General features: G+C 43.2%; 3 protein-coding genes across 3 annotated transcripts; 1 reads left to right on the forward strand and 2 right to left on the reverse strand.

The window, feature by feature from the left end:
- Positions 1–560: 560 nt before the first annotated feature.
- Positions 561–2,279, reverse strand: LOC117866609 (3-aminomethylindole N-methyltransferase). The gene is made up of 4 exons (XM_034750862.2): positions 1,794–2,279; positions 1,406–1,725; positions 1,177–1,241; positions 561–1,072 (listed from the first exon to the last, which is right to left on the reverse strand). The coding sequence occupies exons 1-4, from the start codon at positions 2,207–2,209 to the stop codon at positions 776–778; spliced, it is 1,098 nt and encodes a 365-aa protein (XP_034606753.1). The 5' UTR covers positions 2,210–2,279; the 3' UTR covers positions 561–775.
- Positions 2,280–15,726: 13,447 nt separating this feature from the next.
- Positions 15,727–16,987, reverse strand: LOC117834594 (caffeate O-methyltransferase-like protein 2). Its single transcript, XM_034714138.1, has 4 exons — positions 16,976–16,987; positions 16,713–16,801; positions 16,353–16,644; positions 15,727–15,981 (listed from the first exon to the last, which is right to left on the reverse strand). Exons 1-4 carry the CDS (start codon positions 16,985–16,987, stop codon positions 15,727–15,729), a joined length of 648 nt encoding a protein of 215 aa, XP_034570029.1.
- A 4,529-nt stretch (positions 16,988–21,516) lies between these two features.
- LOC117866517 (laccase-15) lies at positions 21,517–24,575 on the forward strand. Its single transcript, XM_034750736.2, has 6 exons — positions 21,517–21,721; positions 22,158–22,309; positions 22,498–22,745; positions 22,889–23,008; positions 23,101–24,150; positions 24,237–24,575. Exons 1-6 carry the CDS (start codon positions 21,599–21,601, stop codon positions 24,422–24,424), a joined length of 1,881 nt encoding a protein of 626 aa, XP_034606627.1. The 5' UTR covers positions 21,517–21,598; the 3' UTR covers positions 24,425–24,575.
- Positions 24,576–24,789: the final 214 nt, after the last annotated feature.

Consider the following 24,789-nt stretch of genomic DNA (forward strand, 5'->3'; position numbering starts at 1 on the left):
CACTTAGCAAAGTTTCACCGTGCCGCCAAGATCCGCGCCTGTCTGCCTGCTTCTCACCGCCTGTCCGCCTCCCTCGTCGACCGCTGAGCTCCTCGTCGCCCTGGCCTGACGCCTCCTCTCCGTCGTGCCCCCTCGTCGCCACCTCCGTACGCACCGCCTCTTCGTCGTCGCCTCTCCGTTGTGGCCTCCATTAGCGCCGCCCCTCGTCGCCGCCTTCGTCCTCGTTACAGCCTCCGATCCTGCCGGGGGCGGCCTCAGCCGCACCGGCCTCCTCATCCCGCATGGCCACTCTGCTGCCCCGGCTGCCATCATTCGCGCTCGGACCACCGCCTCCTCGGTTGCCCCGGCCCGCCTCCTTCCATGCCGAACAGGTTGTTCCAAATGCAAGTACGTACGGTGACACACGGGAATGCCGGCATTAAGTGACGTTTGGGGTTGCACAAGCCATTGATCAGATCTTCTATAAGTTATTTATAGGACCGATTACATATCATTGTGGCCCTGGACAAACCTTGTGGAACGGATCGGAGCTAGAACATAAAACAATCCGGTAACAATAATTATTCAACAGCGGAAATAACATTTTTATTAAGCTGTATAGAATCACCCCAGGGAGTTACAATCATAAACATGAAGTCTGCAATGCCAGTATCACGAAGAAGATGCATGTTTGCAATCTGTTGTACAACCATACCCATGAAAACATAAAAAATAGCCTGCCTGCTTACCCAGGGTGCAAGCTGTTATTCAACCGAACAACCGGTAATTAGCATTTCTACTTGGTAAACTCAAGAGCGTAAATGTTGCAGAAGATGTAGGTTTTCTGGAAGCCAGAAAAGCCTGCAGCCGCGGCAAGCTTGGCGTACTCCTGCTCCGTCCTGTCCTTTCCTCCCTTGAAGTTGACATATATTATGATATCCATCATGTACGAATCTCGCGCAGCCGGAGTCGATTCTGGGGTCTCGGGCAGGATACTCTGAATCACGATCACTTTTCCGTTATCTGGGAGAGCACGGTGGCAATTCTTTAGGATCAAGATGGACTCCTCGTCACTCTGCAAATGGATCATCCACTACAGACACTTGCACTAGTCAGGTGTTATCTTGTATTTTCTTTGTTTATTCGCATGGCAGGATGGGGTGAAATTTTTATGAAATTTAATAGCATTCAATTTACCTTCATTAAAATTGCATCTCCAGAGGGTACGCTTTCAAACATATCTCCAGCTACGTGTTCCACGCCTGTGATTTGTTTTTTTAAAAAAAAACATAAGCACACCACTATCCCATGCATTCACTCTTAGCCACAATTTCTGAACTTTAATTCTTGCTTAAATAAACTCTTAGTCACTACTAATTGGCAATTGCTTTAGCCATCAAATGCAACTAAGTATGAGGGGCTATACCTTCAAGAGACGGAGCCTCGGAGACAACATGAGGTAGATCCATGTTTATGCACCTGATGTGCTTGTACCGGTCTCTGATCAACGCTAGCGTTTCGCCGGTGCCCCCGCCAACGTCGACGAGCACCCTGACGCCGTCAAACACTTTGGGGTGCTCGACCAGCTTCTTGATCACCAGCAATGACTGCTGGGCCATGGCCCGGTCGAACAGCAAGCTCACACGCCGGTTCTTCCCAAAGTACTCGAACGCCGGCGTCCCCCCATGGGCAAGCTCGAACGGCGTCTGCTTGCCACCACCGGCCACTGCGTCCGCTATGTGTTGCCTTCATGGGTAGAACAACATAAAGATCGGGAGAGGCATATTTTGTTAGTCTATGAAGTTAGAACGTACCAGGACGAGAAGATGTCCTCATCTACGGCGAACACGGCCATGGGGCCAAGGGACCCCTCACCATTGTTGGTGGTGAGCCACCGGCACGCCGGTGCAGGCGAGTACCGCCACAGCACCGTGCCGTCAGGAGCTTTGTCGGCCGAGCACCTCACGACGTCGAAGGACGCTAGGAACCTGAGGATCCGGCCGATCAGAGAAGCTGACTCGGCCTTGTCCTCCGCCTGGACTAGTTTCGTGGCAAGCTCCTCGGCGGTCAGACCGTTTTCGTCGGCGGCGCTAAGGGCGTCGATGAGGCCGAGCTTGACAGCCGCCTTCACGGCCATGGTGACATTGTAGGCGTAGACCAGTGTTTGTGCGTGCAAGCAAGTCGAGTCCTCGTCGACGCCGGCACCATTGACAAACCCAATTTTGTCCATGGCTAACAACTAAGTGTGTTCTAGGTGATAACGTGCTTTTGCTTATGCGTGGATTCCATTGCTACCCACTGTGTGTGCATATATAGAGAAAAGTACTGTTCGATGGAATCTGTACGTAGTAGTAGTTAGTAAGATGGGCATACTGCATCCGCATATCGGTCGCTGGTAAATCCACAGTAGGTACGGTATGCGGCCAGACCTCGCCGTACTGGTAGATCCAACCCCAGCCTGCCAGTGCCGACAACAACACGAATTATTAGGGAAGTCTCGATGGCAAACAAATTACAGAAGATTAACTAAACATGCAGTCATGTAAGCTGTGAAAGAGTACCATACCGATCTCATCTCACGTACCCAAGGTTTCTATGATTCAACCTAATTGCTGACGTGAGCAAGTTAATTCATTCCTAGTTTATTGCCTTTCGTAACAAAACTAATGATGTTTCTTTCTTATGACTACTGCTGGATGGCACTACTGCTGCATGGGCTCATATGTGCCGGGCGCAAGTGTACCGGTGCATTATGTCCTTTCCGCACTGATGCGGAATACGACCGACACAAATAGTGAAGTAATCAAACCAGTTCTGTTGTATGACAAAGCTCAGGAGGGTATGACAACTACAACAGGAAGGGTTGGTTCGTCACAGCACAGGACTACCACAGGAAAATTTACTTCCACAAAACCAACAGGTTAGATCATTTTCCGATGAAATCATCTGAAACTAGTACTTCCACAGGTCAGAAATATAAGACGCTATGACGAGTGGGACTCGCACGCAGTTAGTTGAAACTTCTTGTCGGGAAAATCATATATGTATTCCCAGCCCAAGGGAGTATTCACAGTGTTTTATTATTGGTGACCTCCAATTTTTTTCTACGATATAAGATTCAAGCTAATTGACGTGAGCATATTCCATTCTACGTTATTGCCTTAAGTATGGAGACAAGCTGTTTCTTTCTTGCGACTACTGCTGAGTCGGGAAACAAACATCAGGTGATTGTCCTAATATTATATGATTTTGAACTAAAAATAGATAGGTCTGAGTTGGATTGTGAAGGAGGCATGAGGATCATGATCCATTACCACCCCTAGTCATATGTACAAGAGATTGGTTTATGGTTATCAAGCAGGTATTAACTACTCCCTCCGTCCGAGAAAAAATAAGTCATTTTAGGATTGTCCTAAGTCAAATTTTTCTGAGTTTCACCAAGATTAGAGAAAAAACTACATATATTTATGGTATGAAATAAGTACTATTAGATTTATTTGACATATATTTTCATAATATACGTATTTAATGCTATAAACATTGATACTTTTCTCTATAAATTTGGTCAAAGTTGGGAAAGTTAGGCTTTAAGACAAACCGAGAATGACTTGTATTTTGGGACCGAGGGAGCATGCTCTATATTAGCGTTGTATTTGTAGAACATGATAAAAATATAACCTCATATGGATCCGTTGGTACATATAAAACCATTGGTGCAATCCAAGGAACATAAATATATATAGCCATTGCTGCATTTCAATCATCATATATTCAATACATATAGATCCATACATTTCAATTGCATACAATAAACTTCATTACTAGCGGAACCTACTAACCACAGCCACACATGGTAAGGCATATTTTTCTTTTAATTCACCCGTGGAGGATCCCTTAGTATCATCTCGTAACAGCAACCAGTACTAAGTGGCCCCCGGACCGTCTATCCACCACAAATATACCAGCTTAATAAGTTAGACCCATTACTAATGCCAATATTAGTATCGAGTCTTATTTTGGCTGGTATACTTGTTGGAGATTTATAGTGGTTTCTCCAATAGTGAGTCCTCGCCGGTGAGTATATTCCCTCTCTTTCTTCCTCTCTGTTGCTTCGCTCAAAGTACATCTCGTAGTAGTTCCTCTCTGTTGCCTCTAACTCTAACTGGTAAAACTAAACAGAGACCCAGTGTTAACGAATTTTGGCACCTCTTAAAATCCGATTAGTACACATTTTTTACTCTACATACATACATACATACACACATATATATACAAATATATATATATATATATACATATATATACATATATATATATATATATATATATATATATATATTGACCAGCTTTAACGCCTTGTGGAATTGGATCTAGCTATCAGCCTCACTGTAATCCTGCCCTTGGCTGCTAGCCTGCTACTCGTGCACCACGTGGAAAGGAATATATGCGTAGAAAACATAATCCTGTTCATAGCTGCTAGCCTGCTACGCGTGCACCACGCGCAAAGGAATAGACGTAAAACAAAGTGAAGGATGCCCAGAGGGTGCTTTGTCATCGTCCCATGAATCTGAATGGGATGCATTGCTCAGTTGTTCAGCTACTAGTGCCTAAAATATGATAGTGGCATTGCATGAGCATCAAGCTAGTAGGGTGACTGAGCTGAGTGAGCACAGGTAACTTCGCAATGACGACAGCAATCAAACCGGTTCTGTTGTACACCGGCACATTAACTTAAATGTACCGGTGTCATTCCACACCACCGCATAAATGACATATGCTAGCCCAGGAGGGTTGGTTCCCTGGCAACTACAACGGGTCATAATATTATATGATTTTGAACTAAAAATAGATAGGGCTCAATAAAGGTCGGGTCATAATATTATATGATTTTGAACTAAAAATAGATAGGGCTGAGTTGGATTGTGAAGGAGGCATGAGGGTCATGATCCATTACCACCCCTAGTCATATGTACAAGAGATTGGTTTATGGTTATCAAGCAGGTATTAACTACTCCCGCTGTCCCAGAAAAAATAAGTCGTTTTAGGATTGTCCTAAGTCAAATTTTTTTGAGTTTTGCCAAGATAATAGAAAAAACTACAAATATTTATGGTATGAAATAAGTACCATTAGATTTATCTTGAGATATATTTTTATAATGTACGTATTTAATGCCGTAAACATTGATACTTTTCTCTATAAATTTGATCAAAGTTGGAAAGTTTGACTTAAGACAAATCGAGAATGACTTGTATTTTTGGGACAGAGGGAATATGCTCTATTAAATACATATAGATCCATACATTTCAATTGCATACAATAAACTTCATTACTAGCGGAACCTACTAACCACAGCCACACGAGCAACTGTCTCCGGAATCGCCAACACTGCCGCATGATCAGCCACTGCAATCCCAGAGTTATGATGCCTCGCCAAATATTAAAGCAAGCCATCAAGCCTCGATCATATATACACAATGCTGTACGCAGCCACGCCCACTTCCATTTAATGGAACCCGTGATCCCACCCTGGTTTTCATGAGGCGACCATCCCCATGTGACATATACGATTGCTAGACAATGCCATGCGCGGAATATGCACACGCCTGGTGCGTTTGATTCGATTCTCAGGTCAAGATTTCTTACAATTTCACCTACCACATCGATGTGATTTTGGTAAGGGATATTTTTCCTTTTAAATTCACCTGTGGAGGACCCCTTAGTATCAGCTCGTAACAGCAACCAGTACCAAGTGGCCTGGACCGTCTATCCACCACAAATATACCAGCTTAATAAGTTAGACCTATTACTAATGCTAATATTAGTATCAAGTCTTATTTTAGCTGGTATATTTGTTGGGGATTTATAGTGGTTTCTATATTTTAGCCCTCTCTTTCTTCTCTCTGTTGCTTCGCTCAAGGTACATCTTGTAGTAGTTCCTCTCTGTTGCCTCTAACTGGTAAATCTAAACAGAGACCCAGTGTAAACGAATTTTGGCACCCGTTAAAATCCGATTAGTACACATTTTTTACTCTACATACATATATATATATATACAAATATATATATATTGACCAGCTATCAGCCTCACTGTAATCCTGTCCTTGGCTTCTAGACCACGTGGAAAGGAATTTATGCGTAGAAAACATAATCCTGTTCATAGCTGCTAGCCTGCTACGCGTGCGCCACGCGCAAAGGAATAGACCTAAACAAAGTGAAGGATGCCCAGAGGGTGCTTTGTCATCGTCCAATGAATCTGAACGGGATGCATTGCTCAGTTCTTCAGCTACTAGTGCCTAAAATATGATAGTGGCATTGCATGAGCATCAAGCTAGTAGGGTGACTGAGCTGAGTGAGCACAGGTAACTTGGTGCCAACGGTGAACAGTAATGCCAAGGCCATGCACACTTCAGGTGTCGCGGTAATAAACAACAACTATTTGATCGAAAAGAAACCAATCGGGAATCTTTGAGATTTTGTAGTAGTGTTCAATGTCTTCTAGCGGCTTATCTCCTAAGCTGAACATTCCATCATCTAAGCAAGTAGAAGCTGAGAGGGATTTACACCTACCGCTACACAGAGTATCTTCCAGGATTCTCGAGTATTCTTTTTATTGCCAATGACCATATAGCTTGCCTCCTCTAGAAATTTCTTCAATAGGCAAGGGTTTTACCTCCATGAAATGTCCGTATCTGAGTACAAAAACCACGACCACTTAGAAAATGATGAACAAAGACAGCAGTCGTTGGTGTCCGAAGAAAAATAAATTAAAGATGCATTTTTAGAAATTTTAAACTTCTTGTACCTTTGGACTGGCTCGATGGTCATATTTTCTAAGTACAAGTTTATATGACGACTTATGAATTTGTTCAAAAATACATGTTCGAATTTGTCCACCATAGCACCCGCTGATTGCTTGATGAGAACCGGTTATGATATTCAGATAACTTCCTGCAGATAGCAATAATTACTGCAACCTGGCAAATAAAACTTAAAGCCAACCACCATTTTTAATCCACAACTTGAGAATCGAGGGTTCATCTAATCACACTCCCTCAGAACCAACCAACACAACCTTGAATAAATTGGACTTGGATCACCAATTGGGAGATGATGAACAGGCCACTTTTGTAATCGCTCAAGAAAATTAGAAGTGCAAAGGTTGTATTGGACTATAAAAATCTTGTTACCTAGCTTAGATAAAAGGATTATTTATAATAGAAACAACCTTCCTAGTCGGGTGTAAATGGACCTTAGAGTTTTTTTTAAAGTAATGCTTGCTCAAAGGTCGCAACAAACACTACTACACAATCCTATAGCACTGCTGGCCTCCAACTCCCTGTCACTGCCGGTTTCAGATCCATCATCTGAAATTCAGCGGTGATGGGGTGTCGGTGTTTAGACCCAGCAACCTACTGAGGGGGTACCCGAGGTAGTGTTTTATGCGTGGGGCTCGGCAAGATCAAGAACTCAAAAGTCAACTCAAACACACAATTTAGATAGGTACGTGCTACTTATGTCGCGTAATACCCTACATCTTGTGTATTGGTTAGATTGTATTGATTGAAAATGTTTTAATGGTAAATCCACAGTAGGTACGGTATGCGGCCAGACCTCGCCGTACTGGTAGATCCAACCCCAGCCTGCCAGTGCCGACAACAACACGCATTATTAGGGAAGTCTCGATGGCAAACAAATTACAGAAGATTAACTAAACATACAGTCATGTAAGCTGTGAAAGAGTACCATACCGATCTCATCTCACGTGCCCAAGGTTTCTATGATTCAACCTAATTGCTGACGTGAGCAAGTTAATTCCTTTCTAGTTTATTGCCTTTCGTAACAAAACTAATGATGTTTCTTTCTTATGACTACTGCTGGATGGCACTTCTGTGGAGACCGTCATTTGCATTGGCTCATACGTGCCGGGCGGAAGTGTACCGGTGCATTATGTCCTTTTCGCAATGACGACAGCAATCAAACCGGTTCTGTTGTACACCGCATAAATGACATATGCTAGCCCAGGAGGGTTGGTTCCCTGGCAACTACAACGGGAAGGGTTGGTTCGTCACAGCACAGGACTACCACAGGAAAACATACTTCCACAAAACCAACAGGTTAGATCATTTTCCGATGAAATCATCTGAAACTAGTACTTCCTCAGGTCAGAAATATAAGACGCTCTGACGAGTGGGACTAGCACGCAGTTAGTTGAAACTTCTTGTCGGGAACATCATATATGTATATTCCTAGCCCAAGGGATTATACACAGTGTTTTATCATATACGCAAGGTTTTATCATGTTGTGCCATGCATCATCTTGTCAGTACGATTATCGGCGAATTTATAGGCAATTATTTTGTTGATGAATTATTCTATAACTGCCACAAAAATGTTATTATAATTTAAAAAATGTATCAGTGCCATATATAGCTGTTGGTAGGGAAATCGAATGTAGCTGATAATTGTTTCAAAGACTAGCTAGAGTAAAAATAACTTGTTGCTGAACCTATGTGGGGGGAGGTTGAGCCGGCGAAAATAAGTGCTTCGGTATATAGTACAAAGAGAATGGGTGCACCTATGTCTTGCCTTTGTCAATGCAAGACTTGTGTGGTTGCGGTTTAAGCGCGATGTTGTGGATGACAATCTTGATCAAGACTCCCTGAGAGTTACGCAGATGCAATGTCACAGTCGTAATGAATCTCTTGTCCTCTGGAGCTGGAATAGGAAAGTTTGTTGGCAAGAAGGAACACCCAAGGAAGACTTTGATGCCTCCCGTCCCCAAATATGGCAAGTGATCTTCACAAGACGTTCATGCAACCCTATCGAACCTCTTGTCATGTGTAAGACCTATGGACCACGGCTCCTGTCCAGTCAAGACCTTGGATTTGACAAATCAGAAGCATTAAGCTGCTAGATTGATACCTAGCCTATATATCCTACAGCTGCCATTTTCTTGACAAAATTTTTCTACAACTGTAGTGTGCTACATTCCTTTGATGTTAGAAATTATCATGTACTTTAATGTGATGAGTGGTGCACTTGTTGTTAGATCATCGATCTGTTCTTCTGCTCCAAGACGGCATCGATATTCACCGCAAACTAGTCATATATCCTACACGATTGCGTTGGTAACTTTGTATATTGCAGACACGCACACGCACACGAAGGTTGTTAGTTAGCTAAAAAAGTTGGTAAATGAACTGAAGTCCACTACTCTAAATTACTTTTACATGACACGGTCACAGGTGACCAGCAATCATGCCCGCTGTCAAAGATGTGTCACAAATAACTTATAGAAGGTGACGGGCAAACACCCATCACCAATGATGGATTAGAGTTGACAGGCAACACTTAACACCGGTCACCATTCACTAGTGATCTTTGAATTTAAACTTTAGCTAGCCTTAGCTTGGACATGTTCCATCCTGGTTGAGTTGTTATTAATGATATAGTAACATAAGGATCTTCATTTGCAGGAATTTAATTAGCCCAGCTCATGATCGTTGTCACAGGTGGTAAGCTGTGGGAGAAAGGAAAACAAGCCTTGCTCGAAAAGTAAACGCAGCAAACATTTGGGTGATTCGGACAGGCTCTCAGCAGGATAGTCTCGATTCCTTAAGGCAAAACTTGACTCAATCTTAGATGTCGTGAGCAAATTGTTGACACATTCTTGTATTCCATTATGTCGAGTACGTTCCAGGTTGAGCTGATGACTTACGAGTCGTATGTAGGGGTGATAAAAGGGCCCTCTAATTTAGCCTAGAAAACTTAAGGATCGGGCTCAATAAAGGCCGGGTCATAATATTATATGATTTTGAACTAAAAATAGATAGGGCTGAGTTGGATTGTGAAGGAGGCATGAGGGTCATGATCCATTACCACCTCTAGTCATATGTACAAGAGATTGGTTTATGGTTATCAAGCAGGTATTAAGTACTCCCGCCGTCCCAGAAAAAATAAGTCGTTTTAGGATTGTCCTAAGTCAAATTTTTCTGAGTTTTGCCAAGATAATAGAAAAAACTACAAATATTTATGGTATGAAATAAGTACCATTAGATTTATCTTGAGATATATTTTTATAATGTACGTATTTAATGCCGTAAACATTGATATTTTTCTCTATAAATTTGATCAAAGTTGGAAAGTTTGACTTAAGACAAACCGAGAATGACTTGTATTTTTGGGACAGAGGGAATATGCTCTATTAAATACATATAGATTCATACATTTCAATTGCATACAATAAACTTCATTACTAGCGGAACCTACTAACCACAGCCACAGGAGCAACTGTCTCCGGAATCGCCAACAGTGCCGCATGATCAGCCACTGCAATCCCCATGTGACATATACGATTGCTAGACAATGCCATGCGCGGAATATGCACACGCCTGGTGCGTTTGATTCGATTCTCAGGTCAAGATTTCTTACAATTTCACCTACCACATCGATGTGATTTTGGTAAGGGATATTTTTCGTTTTAAATTCACCTGTGGAGGACCCCTTAGTATCAGCTCATAACAGCAACCAGTACCAAGTGGCCTGGACCGTCTATCCACCACAAATATACCAGCTTAATAAGCTAGACCTATTACTAATGCTAATATTCGTATCGAGTCTTATTTTAGCTGGTATATTTGTTGGGGATTTATAGTGGTTTCTATAGTAGTGAGTCCTCACCGGTGAGTATATATATTCCCTCTCTTTCTTCCTCTCTGTTGCTTCGCTCAAGGTACATCCTGTAGTAGTTCCTCTCTGTTGCCTCTAACTGGTAAATCTAAACAGAGACCCAGTGTAAACGAATTTTAGCACCTGTTAAAATCAGATTAGTACACATTTTTTACTCTACATACATACATATATATAAATATATGTATACAAATAAATATATATTGACCAGCTTTAACGCCTTGTGGAATTGGATCTAGCTATCAGCTTCACTGTACTCCTGCCCTTGGCTGCTAGCCTGCTACTCCTGCACCACGTGGAAAGGAATTTATGCGTAGAAAACATAATCCTGTTCATAGCTGCTAGCCTGCTACGCGTGCGCCACGCGCAAAGGAATAGACCTAAACAAAGTGAAGGATGCCCAGAGGGTGCTTTGTCATCGTGCAATGAATCTGAACGGGATGCATTGCTCAGTTCTTCAGCTACTAGTGCCTAAAATATGATAGTGGCATTGCATGAGCATCAAGCTAGTAGGGTGACTGAGCTGAGTGAGCACAGGTAACTTGGTGCCAACGGTGAACAGTAATGCCAAGGCCATGCACACTTCAGGTGTCGCGGTAATAAACAACAACTATTTGATCGAAAAGAAACCAATCGGGAATCTTGGAGATTTTGTAGTAGTGTTCAATGTCTTCTAGCGGCTTATCTCCTAAGCTCAACATTCCATCATCTAAGCAAGTAGAAGCTGAGAGGGATTTACACCTACCGCTACACAGAGTGTCTTCCAGGATTCTCGAGTATTTTTTTTATTGCCAATGACCATATAGCTTGCCTCCTCTAGAAATTTCTTCAATAGGCAAGGGTTTTACCTCTATGAGATGTCCCTATCTGAGTACAAAAACCTGGACCACTTAGAAAATGATGAACAAAGACAGCAGTCGTTGGTGTCCGAAGAAAAATAAATTAAAGATGCATTTTTAGAAATTTTAAACTTCTTGTACCTTTGGACTGGCTCGATGGTCATATTTTCTAAGTACAAGTTTATATGACGACTTATGAATTTGTTCAAAAATACATGTTCGATTTGTCAACCATAGCACCCGCTGATTGCTTGATGAGAACCGGTTATGATCTTCAGATAACTTGCTGCAGATAGCAATAATTACTGCAACCTGGCAAATAAAACTTAAAGCAAGCCACCATCTTTAGTCTGCAACTTGAGAATCAAGGGTTCATCTAATCACACTCCCACAGAACCAACCAACACAACCTTGAATAAAATGGACCTAGATCACCAATTGGGAGCTTGGGCCACTTTTGTAATCGCTCAAGAAAATTAGAAGTGCAAAGGTTGTATTGCACTATAAAAATCTTGTTACCTAGCTTAGATCAAAGGATAATTTATAATAGAAACAACCTTCCTAGTCGGGTGTAAATGGACCCTTGCTCAAAGGTCGCAACAAACACTACTACACAATCCTATAGCACTGCTGGCCTCCAACTCCCCGTCACTGCCGGTTTCAGATCCATCATCTGAAATTCAGCGGTGATGGGGTGTCGGTGTTTAGACCCAGCAACCTACTGAGGGAGTACCCGAGGTAGTGTTTTATGCGTGGGGCTCGGCAAGATCAAGAACTCGGAAGTCAACTCAAACACACAATTTAGATAGGTACGTGCTACTTATGTCGCGTAATACCCTACATCTTGTGTATTGGTTAGATTGTATTGATTGAAAATGTTTTAAGGGGGTCCCTGTCTAAAAAATGTTTTAATGTTTACAAGAATACTAGTCGGATTCGACGAGAGAGTCCTACTCTAATTGCTACAAGTAGTTTCCTAATCCTTGACTAGTTCTTGTCCTCCACGTAGACCATGTCGTCCTGCACCGTAGTCTCCATGTCTGACACGTATCGGTGTATAGCTCCGTATTGTAGAACTGTGGAAACCTCCCGGTGGCCCCATAGATGTATGGCCGACAAGCCTCCGAGTACTTTTTAGTCAAATTTAGCAGTCCCGAGTACTTCTGTAAACGTCTCCGACTAGTTTGTGGTGCTCATTTGAGTAATCCGTCGAATTGAGTTTTCCAAATTTCTCGAGTACTGCCATGCGTCTGGAATGTGCTCAAGCCTTATTTAACTTGGTCTTGAATCTTATATGGAAGTGCGATGAAAATCACACTCCAATGGAGTAGCCCCCGAGCCTTAGGTTGAATCGAAGAATCATGCTGAGGGTCAATCTTGAAATTTCACATCTCTTTCACCTTAAAACCCAAAGAAAAAACTTTTTAGCCAACGGGCATGTGGCACATAGCCCCCGAGCCATTACACGACTAGTTTGGGTATAAGGGTCAACCATTGATTAACATGATTGTTCGCCAACAGTAACCATATCTCTTCCAAAAAAATTAGAAACCGTTCCAGCGACAACTGAGGGCTTTTCGAAACAGAATATTCCCCGTAATTCTCGCCTCTTGGTTAATTGTGCTACAGTTATCGGTTATAAATAACGAAGGATTTCATCCTATCCGTTTCACCTGAGCCATTCTGCCTGTTCATCTTCCACACTGTAGCCCTAGCGCCGCCGCTTCCCGTTCTCGTGTTCGAGTGCCATCCTTCCCCACTGCCTAGCCCCCGTGCTTATGCGCAAGAAGACCCTTGCGACAATGGGAAAGAAAGCATCCTCCAGCAAGGCGGCGGAGACCAAGAAGAGGAAGGCCACCAAGAAGGATAAGGAAATCCAGCTACCCACGCTCAAGCTGCCACCTAGCCATTGCCACTCCCGCGCATGTGCGCACCCATGCCAACTGCTCATGCTCCGCGTCGCCGCCAGCCATTTCTAGCACCGCCGCCCGCGCCTCCTGCGCCGTGTCAAGGCTTCCCGTGCGCCGTGCCGCTTATGCCCCTGCCACCGCCAGCGCGCCACCACCGCCGAGGACCATCCGCCGCCGCCCACTGCTGTAGCATAGCTTGGCCGCCGCTGCCCACCGCTGCAGCCTGTCCTGGCCGCCGCGAGACAAAGTCCATCCACCGGCCACGGGATCGACCGGATGGAAGGAGGTTGAAGATGATAAGGTCATTTGCAATTTAGCCCTTTGAGAAAGTTGTAATCTCGCGATCCAATCCAGTTCTATATTTTTACCATGTTTAAGCCCTCACCTTTTGCAGATAGGCCCCTAGAAGCTTAGTTTTCTCGCAGTTAAGCCCTTGCATTTTGTTTAGATCATATCTTTCACGTTTTAGCTCCGTTTTGAGTGATTCTTTCGCTCACATGTTTGTCCTAACATGTAGATATTATTTGTACTGCTTTTTTGTACTGTTAGTGATGTTTGGTGTACTGTTCTTAATTTAATTCATTTATTTGTTTGTATGTGCTTGCTCTGGATGTTTGCTTTGGATGATTGTCACGAGTAGAATGAACACACTTCGAGGACATTCAAGAGTAAGGAGATGGAGACATTCTAAGCAGCAGCGGTACCATGGATAAAGGCAAGTTGTGTCCTTGATCACATTCTGTCCTATGCAACATTTATATGGTACCATGGATAAAGGCAAGTTGTGTCCTTGATCACATTCTGTCCTATGCAACATTTATATACGAAACATATGCTATGCACGCTTGAGTCTTTATTTGATGGGTCCTAATTAAGAATTTACCTAGTTTCCATATTATACCTTGTCAACCTGGGCTTTACTTTATTGTTGGGTAGCTAGTTGGTATACCTGGGTGGGAAGTAATGAACAATGATGAACCTGAATTATTTTATGTTATGCACCTTCGTTAATTGCAACCACTCACATGGCTTAATTGGAACATGGAGTGACCACCCAAGAAAATAGTACAACGAGAAGTCCAATGGGCTCTAATCTTGGCTAATTAATTAGAGACTCTAGTTTGTGATAGTCTTACCAAAAAGTCCAGAGGGGCTCATAGGTTGTGTGATGGCTTGTCCAGTTAAGGGGTGTACCCACCACTTGGGGGAGGGTTCAACCCCTTATGCGGAAACCTTAGCGGGTTATTATTCATTAGGAACTCTTTGTAAAGGCCTTGTAGCATCCCTATGTAGTTACACCTCAGTAGTGTGATAAGTTCCTACTCTTGCATAGCATGGTTTGGTTTAAAGTTCTCTTGAACTTTTACGCGACATATGGTGAAAGTGGACAACCTCTGCAAAGTGTAAAACTAGTATATCAGCCGAGCGCCTGGACCCTCGCATGATAATTGAACTTGAAGAATAATTAACATGTGTTTTATTTATGTTCAAAATACATTCTTGCTCTTATGTTTAGTTGGGTGGTATAAACTTACATTCTAGCAAATAGCTTGCTAATAAAACTTGACCAACTTTAAAAGTGCTTAAATGCAGTAAACTAGTCAACTATTCCTTGACTTGACCTTATACTACACATTTCCCCTATAAGTGTACTCACATTTGCTATATCTGTTATTCAGTAAAAGTCAAATCTGTTTGATAGGCATACGTTTCCCCTAGTCAACTGCTTGCGGTGTTGTTGGATATCCACTACTTATACTAGAGATTTTTATCTCATTTCTGGTTATACAATATTGTATTTGATATTTATTTACTGAAGTCATCATATGTGTGAAACTTGATCCTAGCATACATATGATAGTCATCTTTGCCTTTAAAACTGGGTGTGACAGTAGAACCTATGTATAGACCTGTATCCTCATCCATACCGAACAGGTTGTTCCAAATGCAAGTACAAATGGTGACACATGGGAATGCCGGCATGATCAGATCTTCTATAAGTTATTTGTGGGACCGATTACATATCATTGTGGAGTTGGACAAACCTTGTAGAACGGATCGGAGCTAGAACATAAAACAATCTGGTAACAATAATTATTCAACAGCAAAAATAACATTTTATTAAGCAGTATATAATCACCCCAGGGAGTTACAATCATAAACATGAAGTCCGCAATGCCAGTATCACCAAGAAGATGCATGTTTGCAATCTGTTATACAACCATACCCATGAAAACATGAAAAATAGCCTGCCTGCTTACCCAGGGTGCAACCTGTTATTCAACCGAACAACCGGTAATTAGCATTTCTACTTGGTAAACTCAAGAGCGTAAATGTTGCAGAAGATGTAGGTTTTCTGGAAGCCAGAAAAGCCAAGTTTGGCGTACACTTGCTCCGTCCTGTCCTTTCCTCCCTTGAAGTTGACATATATTATGATATCCATCATGTACGAATCACGCGCAGCCGGAGTCGACTCTGGGGTCTTGGGCAGGATACTCTGAGTGACGATCACTTTTCCGTTATCTGGGAGACACTTTAGGATCAAGATGGACTCCTCGTCACTCTGCAAATGGATCATACACTACAGACACTTGCACTAGTCAGGTGTAATCTTGTATTTTCTTTATTTATTCGCATGGTAGGATGGGGTGAATTTTTTATGAAATTTAATAGCATTCAATTTACCTTCATTAAAATTGCATCTCCAGAGGGTACGCTTTCAAACATATCTCCAGCTACGTGTTCCATGCTTGTTATTTTTTTTAAACAAAACACAAGCACACCACTATCCCATTCAGTCTTAGCCACAATTTCTGAACTTTAATTCTTGCTTAAATAAACTCTTAGTCACTACTAACTGGCAATTGCTTTAGTCATCAAATGCAACGAAGTACGAGGGGCTATACCTTCAAGAGACGGAGCCTCAGAGACAACATGAGGTAGATCCATGTTTATGCACCTGATGTGCTTGTACTGGTCTCTGATCAACGCTAGCATTTCACCTGTGCCCCCGCCAACGTCGACGAGCACCCTGACGCCGTCGAACACTTTGGGGTGCTCGACCAGCTTCTTGATCACCAGCAATGACTGCTGGGCCATGGCCCGGTCGAACAGCAAGCTCACACGCCGGTTCTTCCCAAAGTACTCGAACGCCGGCGTCCCCCCATGGGCAAGCTCGAACGGCGTCTGCTTGCCACCACCGGCCACTGCGTCCGGTATGTGTTGCCTTCATGGGTAGAATAACATAAAGATCGGGAGAGGCATATTTTATTAGTATATGAAGTTAGAACGTACCAGGACGAGAAGATGTCCTCATCTACGGCGAACACGGCCGTGGGGCCTGTTGGGGATCGTCCAAAAAGGTAGTCACCCTTCAGGTCGATCTGCGTAGCTCCTTAGGATGTTTAACGTCGGGTAAGGCCCTTTAACCTCGGACGGAGAATTTGACGCGCTGAGAAGCAACCTTAGCCTCACTATCCTGAACTTCGACCCTAAGCTAGGAGACATTCATTGCTAACTAAGTCTGACCTTGAGTACTCGAAGCTAACCACATGTACCGAGTTGTCCATTATCTCGTGCAGGATTGCAATTCTGGACCAGAGAGTAAAGCACAAGGATTGAGCGTCTCCCAGACGCGGAGCAAATGTGACCCGGACCCCCGAAGCTAGGCTGGCTTTGGACGCAGGTCATGATGATAGGCGCGAGGTAAAGAAGTGTGGGAGCGTTGAAGCAGTCACGGCGGAATTCACGGAACTATATGAGAGCGTGATTCTCGAAGCTGTTGGGAGGTGTGAGAAGCGTGATCTCTGAAAGGCTTTCATATAAAGCATATTCCATGAATGTAGTGGTTGGGCAGGGGTAAATGTGAAATGTAAAGTTCCCTCCGAGACAGTATAAAAAGGGAGCCTACCCCATTGTAAATTTTATGTTCGCTCTTATGGAATGAAAGCATAAGTTTTCTTCGTATCCCGTTGTGTTCGAACCTCTTCGAGGTTAGTGACCCAACATTGGGGCCCACCGTGTTCCAAGCCGCTAAGTAGTCCACGATGCCACCCTAGAAGAAGAAGAGAGCTGCTGAAGATGAGGCTGAGAAAGAAAGGCAGCTTGTCTCAGCTGAGCAAACCAATACCGAGAAGGTAGAAAGACTTAAAAAGGTCAGGAACAACTTAAGAACAAGATCGCAAAAGGAGAGAGTTGAAGCGGGGACCTCAAACCAAGCCTCGCAACAAACAAACATGCAAGAAGAGCCACTTAGTGAAATTGAAGAGGAACTAGCCTCGGTGCTAAAATAGCTGGACGCACTAAAGAATGAAAAAGAGAGATTTACTCTAGAGCCACAGGCTCATAGACAGGTGGCCAACAAGCTTGCAAGACTCAACGAGGCTAAGAGGCAACTGGCAGAGTTGCAACAAAAGCTGAACAAGCTAGAGTACCTACAAAGCACACCACAGCAGCCACAATAGCCACCACTTGAAACCTGCAACATCAACAATACACCCCTGATATATCCAAACCCTAGCCTCGTTGGGCACAACTCCCCAGCAACAATGAATGTGTATGCAACTATTGACAAGAACTCTACGTTGTCTGTTGGTCTGCAAACAACCCCATGGCCTGCAACTTACAAGGCGGTCGTATTACCCAAGTTCAATGGACAAACATACCCTCACCAGTTCCTCATGAGCTATGAAATAACCATAGCCTCCGCTGGGGGAGACGATGTCGTATTGGAAGAGTCATTCATCATCGCGTGCGAAGGCGTAGCGTTGAATTGGTATTCCTTGCTCCCACCACAATTTGTACACAGTTGGATTGACCTAAAAACAAAGTTAACTCAAAACTTCCAAGGCTTTCATTAAGCTGTGTCCGATGAGGGAGATCTTTACAACTCCACGAGGAGGTTCATATTGGGTGGTTTTGGAGCTGCAAAAGAGGTGCTCCAAAACTCCACCCCCATTTGCACTACAGCTCCATGGAGTTTTGGAGCTGGGGTGTTTGGCTGGAAAATTTGCTGGAGTTGCTGGAGTTTAGCTCCAAAGCCATGCCAAATAGGGCCATAGTGACATCACAAGCGAATAACAGTAATAGTATCACGTAAAGAAAAAGATTCTATTAGAGATATACGCTTAGTCCTGGAAACGGAGGCTCCAAACTTCACAGACAATCGACTTGGGGTTGCGTACGCCTAGAACTCAGCATCATCTTCACAACAACTTCATAACAGCTTCTTTTTCTGAGTAATGTTGGTTATAGCAAGGGTAAGCATATGTCATACTCAGTAAGTGTGGGGAAAATATGAATGTAAGGTTTAAACAAGGAAAGGCTTACTGGTTTACTGTGATAAGCAATTTTAGTTGGTCAATATTATTAGCACCTATTACTAAGTTAATAGAAACTTAGGCCATAACATATGGCAGAAACATAAACAATGATTTATGTCTATTTTCAAGTTCATTAATCATATGAGGGTCCAGGCCGTTCTTGACCGTGAGCACACACTACTAGAAAAAGTGGCTCCAGTACCGGTTGGGAACCCCCTCTAGTACCGGGTGGACTCCCCCACCGGTACTAGAGGCTCCAGTACCGGTTGGGAACCCCCCTCTAGTACCGGGTGGACTCCCCCACCGGTACTAGAGGCTCCCCCACCCGGTACTAGAGGGGTTCGTCGGGCACTATTCCTTAGACCCGGTACTAATATAATGCTCACGTTAGTACCGGGTCAAAAAGTGACCGGTACTAGAGGTCGGGACGAGAGCTCATTTTTCTAGTAGTGACGGCTCATAAATGAGTTTTACACTCTACAGGGATTGTACATAATTACCCACAAGTTGTGTAAAAGTTCAGAAGAATATTAGACCTAACCATGTTGTGGTGATTAAGCACTCATCACACTACCGAGGTGTGACTACACAAGGACACTACAAGGCCTTTACAAAGATTCCCTAATAAGTGGTAACCTGCTAAGGTTTTAGGTCGAAGCAAAGCATAAACCTCTCTCAAAGCTGCAAAGCTACCATAGAGCAGATCAGTCTCAGTCTAGGTTATAATCCGTCAACGCCTCCCCTCTTGCCCTTTCAGTAAGATTACCCCAAAATAGAGTCTATCTGATTAATTAGTATAGATTTGTGTACTGACCACTGCTCGCAACATCATAGCTTGTCTGCTGGCCTGATGCGCGTGAACCACGAGTGGACGCACAATCAAAGTAAGCTATTATTGCATGGCCATCAAGCTAAGCTAGTATAGTAACTGTGTCGTTGCGTGAGATGCCTCCTCTCTTTGCCTCTGAATTATTAAGCCATGTCCGACAACAACAACAATGATAATAATAAGGAACTGAGGTGACACGGCTATGCATAAATATAATTCAAGATATGGACAAACAACAGAATATCTAGGAGCTCCTAATGATCAGAGTTTTATATATTTCTCTTTATTTCAACAGTTAAACATAAATCGAATATGATTTGTTGAGTATCTATGCGTTTATATAGCATGTCTAATCTAACTTTTACCGTAAGATTTCCATACACTACACAATACCTTCATGACTTCTTGTTTGCTTTTTGGAATGCCCGATTGTTATATATTATCCTTTAGAATATTCTGACATAGCCAAGAGTTTTTGCAATTATACTTTAGAACTTTTAGAACTAGTATTTATACAATTACTATATATACAATAATTTCTCCTCTTCATTCTTAGGATCCTCCCATTGTCATGTTGCTCCGTTCGGCTACTAAATGTCCATCGTAATGAAATTCTCCTTCGGGATTTATCACCTCCTCGACCAGAAATCCTATGAGAGCTTATTGGATTGCCAAAAGCCTCTCCTTCTCCAAGAGTTCTTCTCTAATTCGCAACATCTGTGATTTGGAAATATGTGAATGTTACACGAACAATTAAATATAAGGAGCTAGAAAATAATTAATTATTAATAGGTTTATTTTACATACAATTATATTTTCCGATATCACCTTGGCCCGCACAAAATGGTGCATGTGCTCACAGACATAGTATCCACATAAATTATTGCCTTGTTCATGTCTCAAGCACTTTAGCGGGAAAAAACAAGTTATGAAATATTCGTGTTATAGAATGTACAAAATGTGCAAACTTCATACGTACCGGGAACGTTGTACTGAATGTAAGTTTCTCTTTGAATTCACCACGGTGAGTCTTACGGAATCATTTCCATGCGCTGCGAATTAAACTAATGAATGATACAGTGTTAGGTGAAAATTTAGGAAACAAACTTTTGTACAGAGATAAAGGTCCATAATTATTACAAGTTTAGCATGTCTTGAATGTCTTAGTACTCCACCTTTAGTTTCCTCAATGAATCGAACATAATAACGTTGCTTTTATCAATCATAATTACAACTAGAATCCAGTGAAAACGGCGTACATAAATGTTCATACTAGAACTAACTAACATTAATTAGGTAAGGAAAACGAAAATAGACTACAGTAACCACACTTACTTAAAGTTGTATGGCAATAGTATGTATTGCTTGTAATTTTGTTGCTCCAAGAATTTGTATATTGCTTCTAACGTAGACTTTGGTTGATCCCGTATTTTATCTTGGTTTACAAATGATGGATCCATGAAGTCAATGTTGAAGTAAGATTCTCTACGGCACCTCTGAATTAGCATCCTACATAAAATGAAAGAAAAAGTTAGTAGGGCGACCCACAAAATAATGATCTGAGCCAAAATTGTACAGATGCTTGCATATAGTCGGTTAACAAACTGTTAGTACTAGAACCGAATATACAGGCTAGTTCTGTAATACTGATTTGTAGTTGTGATATATCACAGGCCGAAACATGCAACGAAAAGGCAAAAACAAGTAATCATTTTATTGTTGTTTTAAACCGTCATGTAACTCATGTTTACTTTTGTTACAAAAAATAGAAATGCACAAAGACCTTTCTATAATACCATTACTTTGCTACGTGGAATTGGAACTTTGTATCTGTGTCGTGGTTAGCGTCATGGCGTGGCAGAGGTATCTCTGGAGCCGCCGAGCTAGTACTCGACAATCGCACGTGTTCAAGAACGTGTCTGTGGTCCTATATATTCTCCTAGAGGCACTCAGTCACCGGGTACTTCTATTGCTCAGCTCACCAAGCTCATATAATATACCTAGTAGCTCGAGCACAGCAACGCACGAGCATGGAGAGCCGAAGCCTCCCCAGGGCAGCAGCCACCTCCATGGAGCTAGCTATCGCCATTGTCTTCCTGATCTACACAACCGCACGACTGGGAGATGCGGCATCCGTTGAGCACACGTTCCTGGTATGTACGCATGGTCCTGTTTCATTCCCTTTGATCGATTTGTCAGGCGTTAATCGGTTATGGTCTTTAGTCCCGGTTGGTGTTTCGTCCCACTAGCCGTTACAACTAGGACTAAAGGGGGGTTTTAGTCTCTATCAGTGGTTCATTTTGACCCGGGACTAGAGGCTCTTTAGTCCGAGGTTCAAAGACAACCGGGACAAAAAAAACGTTGGATGGAAGGTGAGTTCTCTACCAATGCGCAGCTATCATCTTCTTCCACTCTGTCACAGCCCTCACAGTGAGCACAGCCGTCGTCGACCACACATTCGTTGTTAGCATGATGCTCTACCATGGTTTTGATCTCCACCACGAACCCTATGAATTCTTAACAATTCAACCACGATGTAGGTATATATATGTATCCATGCTTGATTTCTTGGGATATGCACATATGTAGGTGAGCCAGGTGAAGATGACACACTTGTGCAAGGAGACACTGGTCACCGTGGTGAATGGGCAGCTCCCAGGGCCAGCGATAGACGTCACGGAGGGAGACTCGGTGACTGTTCATGTCATCAACAAGTCACCCTCCAACATAACAATCCACTGGTAATCAGCTGAGTACCTACTCAATACAATCACTTTTCTTCCCAAGGACACTAAAAAACCTATTAATGTACATTCAAGCTGCAATGGTAAAGGTCGAAATAAAATAATAAGATGCTTTCCAGTAATTCATCAAAATAGAATATTTTATTTTATTTCATCTTTTGCCATCTTTTTCTTCTGTGTTGTAGGCATGGAGTGAAGCAGTGGCTTAACTGTTGGGCTGACGGGGTGCCGATGATTACCCAACTCCCCATCCAGCCAAACCAAAATTTCACCTACCGGTTCAACGTCATCGGGCAGGAAGGCACCCTGTGGTGGCATGCTCACGTCCCCTTCCTCCGGGCATCACTGCATGGCGCCCTCATCATCCGGCCAAGAAATGGGGCGAGCTCATATCCATTTCCAAAGCCAGACAGGGAGGTCCCAATCATAATAGGTTCGTGAATTATTTGCATCATATTCACTAGCTGTGTTACGAGAACAGAACAAACTGCACCTGATTTTTTATTGGAATCTGTTTGGAAAAGAGAGAAGAATAGACTGTTCCTATTTGAATTGAACTGTCTTTGACTTTGGCAGCGGACTATTGGCAGCTAGACCTTGCACAGGCGGCAAGGAGGATGATGCATGGTTTCGTGTTTTCTTTCCCCAATGCTTCCACGATCAATGGCAAACTTGGAGATATCTTCAATTGCTCTGGTAAGAAATTACTTTCTTACAGCATTGATGTCCGTGCCAATGACATATTCCTTTTTTCTGAAAAAAGTGTCTGCTTGAATTCAACTATGAAGGTGTGCCGGAAGATAACTACGTATTAGACGTTGTGCCTGGCAAGACCTATCTGCTACGAATAATTAACGCCGCGCTCTTCGCCGAGTTCTACTTGAAGATAGCTGGGCACAAATTCACTGTGGTTGGTGCCGATGCCAGCTACGTCAGCCCATACACCACGGATGTCATTGCCATCGCGCCAGGCGAGACGGTGGATGCCTTGGTTGTTGCTGATGCGCCCCCTGGAAGATACTACATGGTTGCCCTGCCCAATCAGGCTCCATTGCCGGACCAACAGACCCCGGAATACACAACCAGAGGGATCATGCAGTACCGCAACAGTCAAAGCTCTGCCGATGGTCCAGCGGGACTAAGGTCAGATCATGGTGTGGAAGAAGAAGAAGACGACGACGGTTCATTCGGTGATGTGCCAGTAGCACCTGAGATGCCTGATATACATGACACATTTACATCTTACTACTTCCACAGCAACCTGACCAACCTCTACGAAACGATGGTTCCTCAGCATGTTGATGAACGATTGTACATCGTGCTCAGCATGGGCTCAATCTGCAAGCATGGCCAGTCCTGCTGGAGGGGTGATCACAATGAGACCATCCTCATCGCAACCATGAACAACGTTTCCTTCCAGCATCCCACGGGGAAGACGCCACTACTAGAAGCACACTACTACCACACTGGAAGTGTGGACGTGATGCAAGAGCTTCCCGATAGACCGCCAAGGCCATTCAACTTCACTGACCATGCGTTAATCACCTATGGACCCAAGGAGATGGCCCTAGAGCCATCGCATAAGGCCACGGTGGTGCGGCGGTTCCGGTATGGCGCCGTGGTGGAGATGGTGTTCCAGAGCACAACACTTATGCAGAGCGACTCCAACCCGATGCATCTACATGGTCACAACATGATCCTGCTTGCACAAGGCCTTGGTAACTTCGACGCTGCGAAAGATGTTGCAAAATACAACTTGGTGAATCCACCAGTGAGGAACACCATTCTCGTCCCAAATCTTGGGTGGGCCGCCATCCGATTTGTTGCAAACAATCCAGGTGCGTGTAAAATTTATTTGTGTTAGTTGGGCTTCTAAATCGAAGCTCTCAGATATAATTCTTATATATCTTCTATGATTTTACAGGGGTATGGTTCATACATTGCCACTTTGAGTTTCATTTGACCATGGGCATGGCTGCAGTATTCATTGTAGAGGATGGTCCTACAGTGGACACATCTCTCCCTCCACCACCTGCTAATTTTCCAACATATTGTGGTCATGACGACAATCTCCTTTCAGATGAATTGTGCCTCCAGACTAAAAAGATGTAATCCCATGCATAAATGTAGTCTGAATAAATATTACCGCAACCGCTAGTTTGCAGTTATGGATGGCCCACGCTAGTACCTAGATTCAAGTATGCATGTTCATACTACTGTATCGTCTCGACTCTATCAATAATGTGAGGCCAATTATGCGCTATATCTCCTTTTATATCCATACATGGCTACCTTTCTTTCTTCTATATTACATTTTTCATCCTGGTGAATTGCAATTTTTATCATGTACTCCCTGGGTCCCAAAGGTCGTTTTCGCATTTCTATCTATATTCATAGCTTTTGTTAAAAGCTTTTATAAATACATGCATGTACAAATTAGACCTGTGTTCAAGTGGAAGTGACTAGAGGAACAACTA

This window comes from Setaria viridis, chromosome 8 (assembly GCF_005286985.2).
Source record: "Setaria viridis chromosome 8, Setaria_viridis_v4.0, whole genome shotgun sequence".
NCBI lineage: Eukaryota > Viridiplantae > Streptophyta > Magnoliopsida > Poales > Poaceae > Setaria > Setaria viridis.

What these genes read in the sequence shown, in the direction of transcription:
- LOC117866517 (XM_034750736.2), top strand. Translation starts at nt 21,599, where the DNA reads ATGGAGAGCCGAAGCCTCCCCAGGGCAGCAGCCACCTCCATGGAGCTA. An exon ending in CCGTTGAGCACACGTTCCTG is followed by an intron (nt 21,722 to 22,157) that starts GTATGTACGCAT and finishes GCACATATGTAG; the next exon opens with GTGAGCCAGGTGAAGATGAC. An exon ending in TCCAACATAACAATCCACTG is followed by an intron (nt 22,310 to 22,497) that starts GTAATCAGCTGA and finishes TCTGTGTTGTAG; the next exon opens with GCATGGAGTGAAGCAGTGGC.
- LOC117866609 (XM_034750862.2), bottom strand. Translation starts at nt 2,209, where the DNA reads ATGGACAAAATTGGGTTTGTCAATGGTGCCGGCGTCGACGAGGACTCG. An exon ending in GAGGACATCTTCTCGTCCTG is followed by an intron (nt 1,726 to 1,793) that starts GTACGTTCTAAC and finishes CTACCCATGAAG; the next exon opens with GCAACACATAGCGGACGCAG. An exon ending in GAGATGCAATTTTAATGAAG is followed by an intron (nt 1,073 to 1,176) that starts GTAAATTGAATG and finishes AAGTGTCTGTAG; the next exon opens with TGGATGATCCATTTGCAGAG.
- LOC117834594 (XM_034714138.1), bottom strand. An exon ending in GAGGACATCTTCTCGTCCTG is followed by an intron (nt 16,645 to 16,712) that starts GTACGTTCTAAC and finishes CTACCCATGAAG; the next exon opens with GCAACACATACCGGACGCAG. An exon ending in TAAACATGGATCTACCTCAT is followed by an intron (nt 15,982 to 16,352) that starts GTTGTCTCTGAG and finishes ATCCATTTGCAG; the next exon opens with AGTGACGAGGAGTCCATCTT.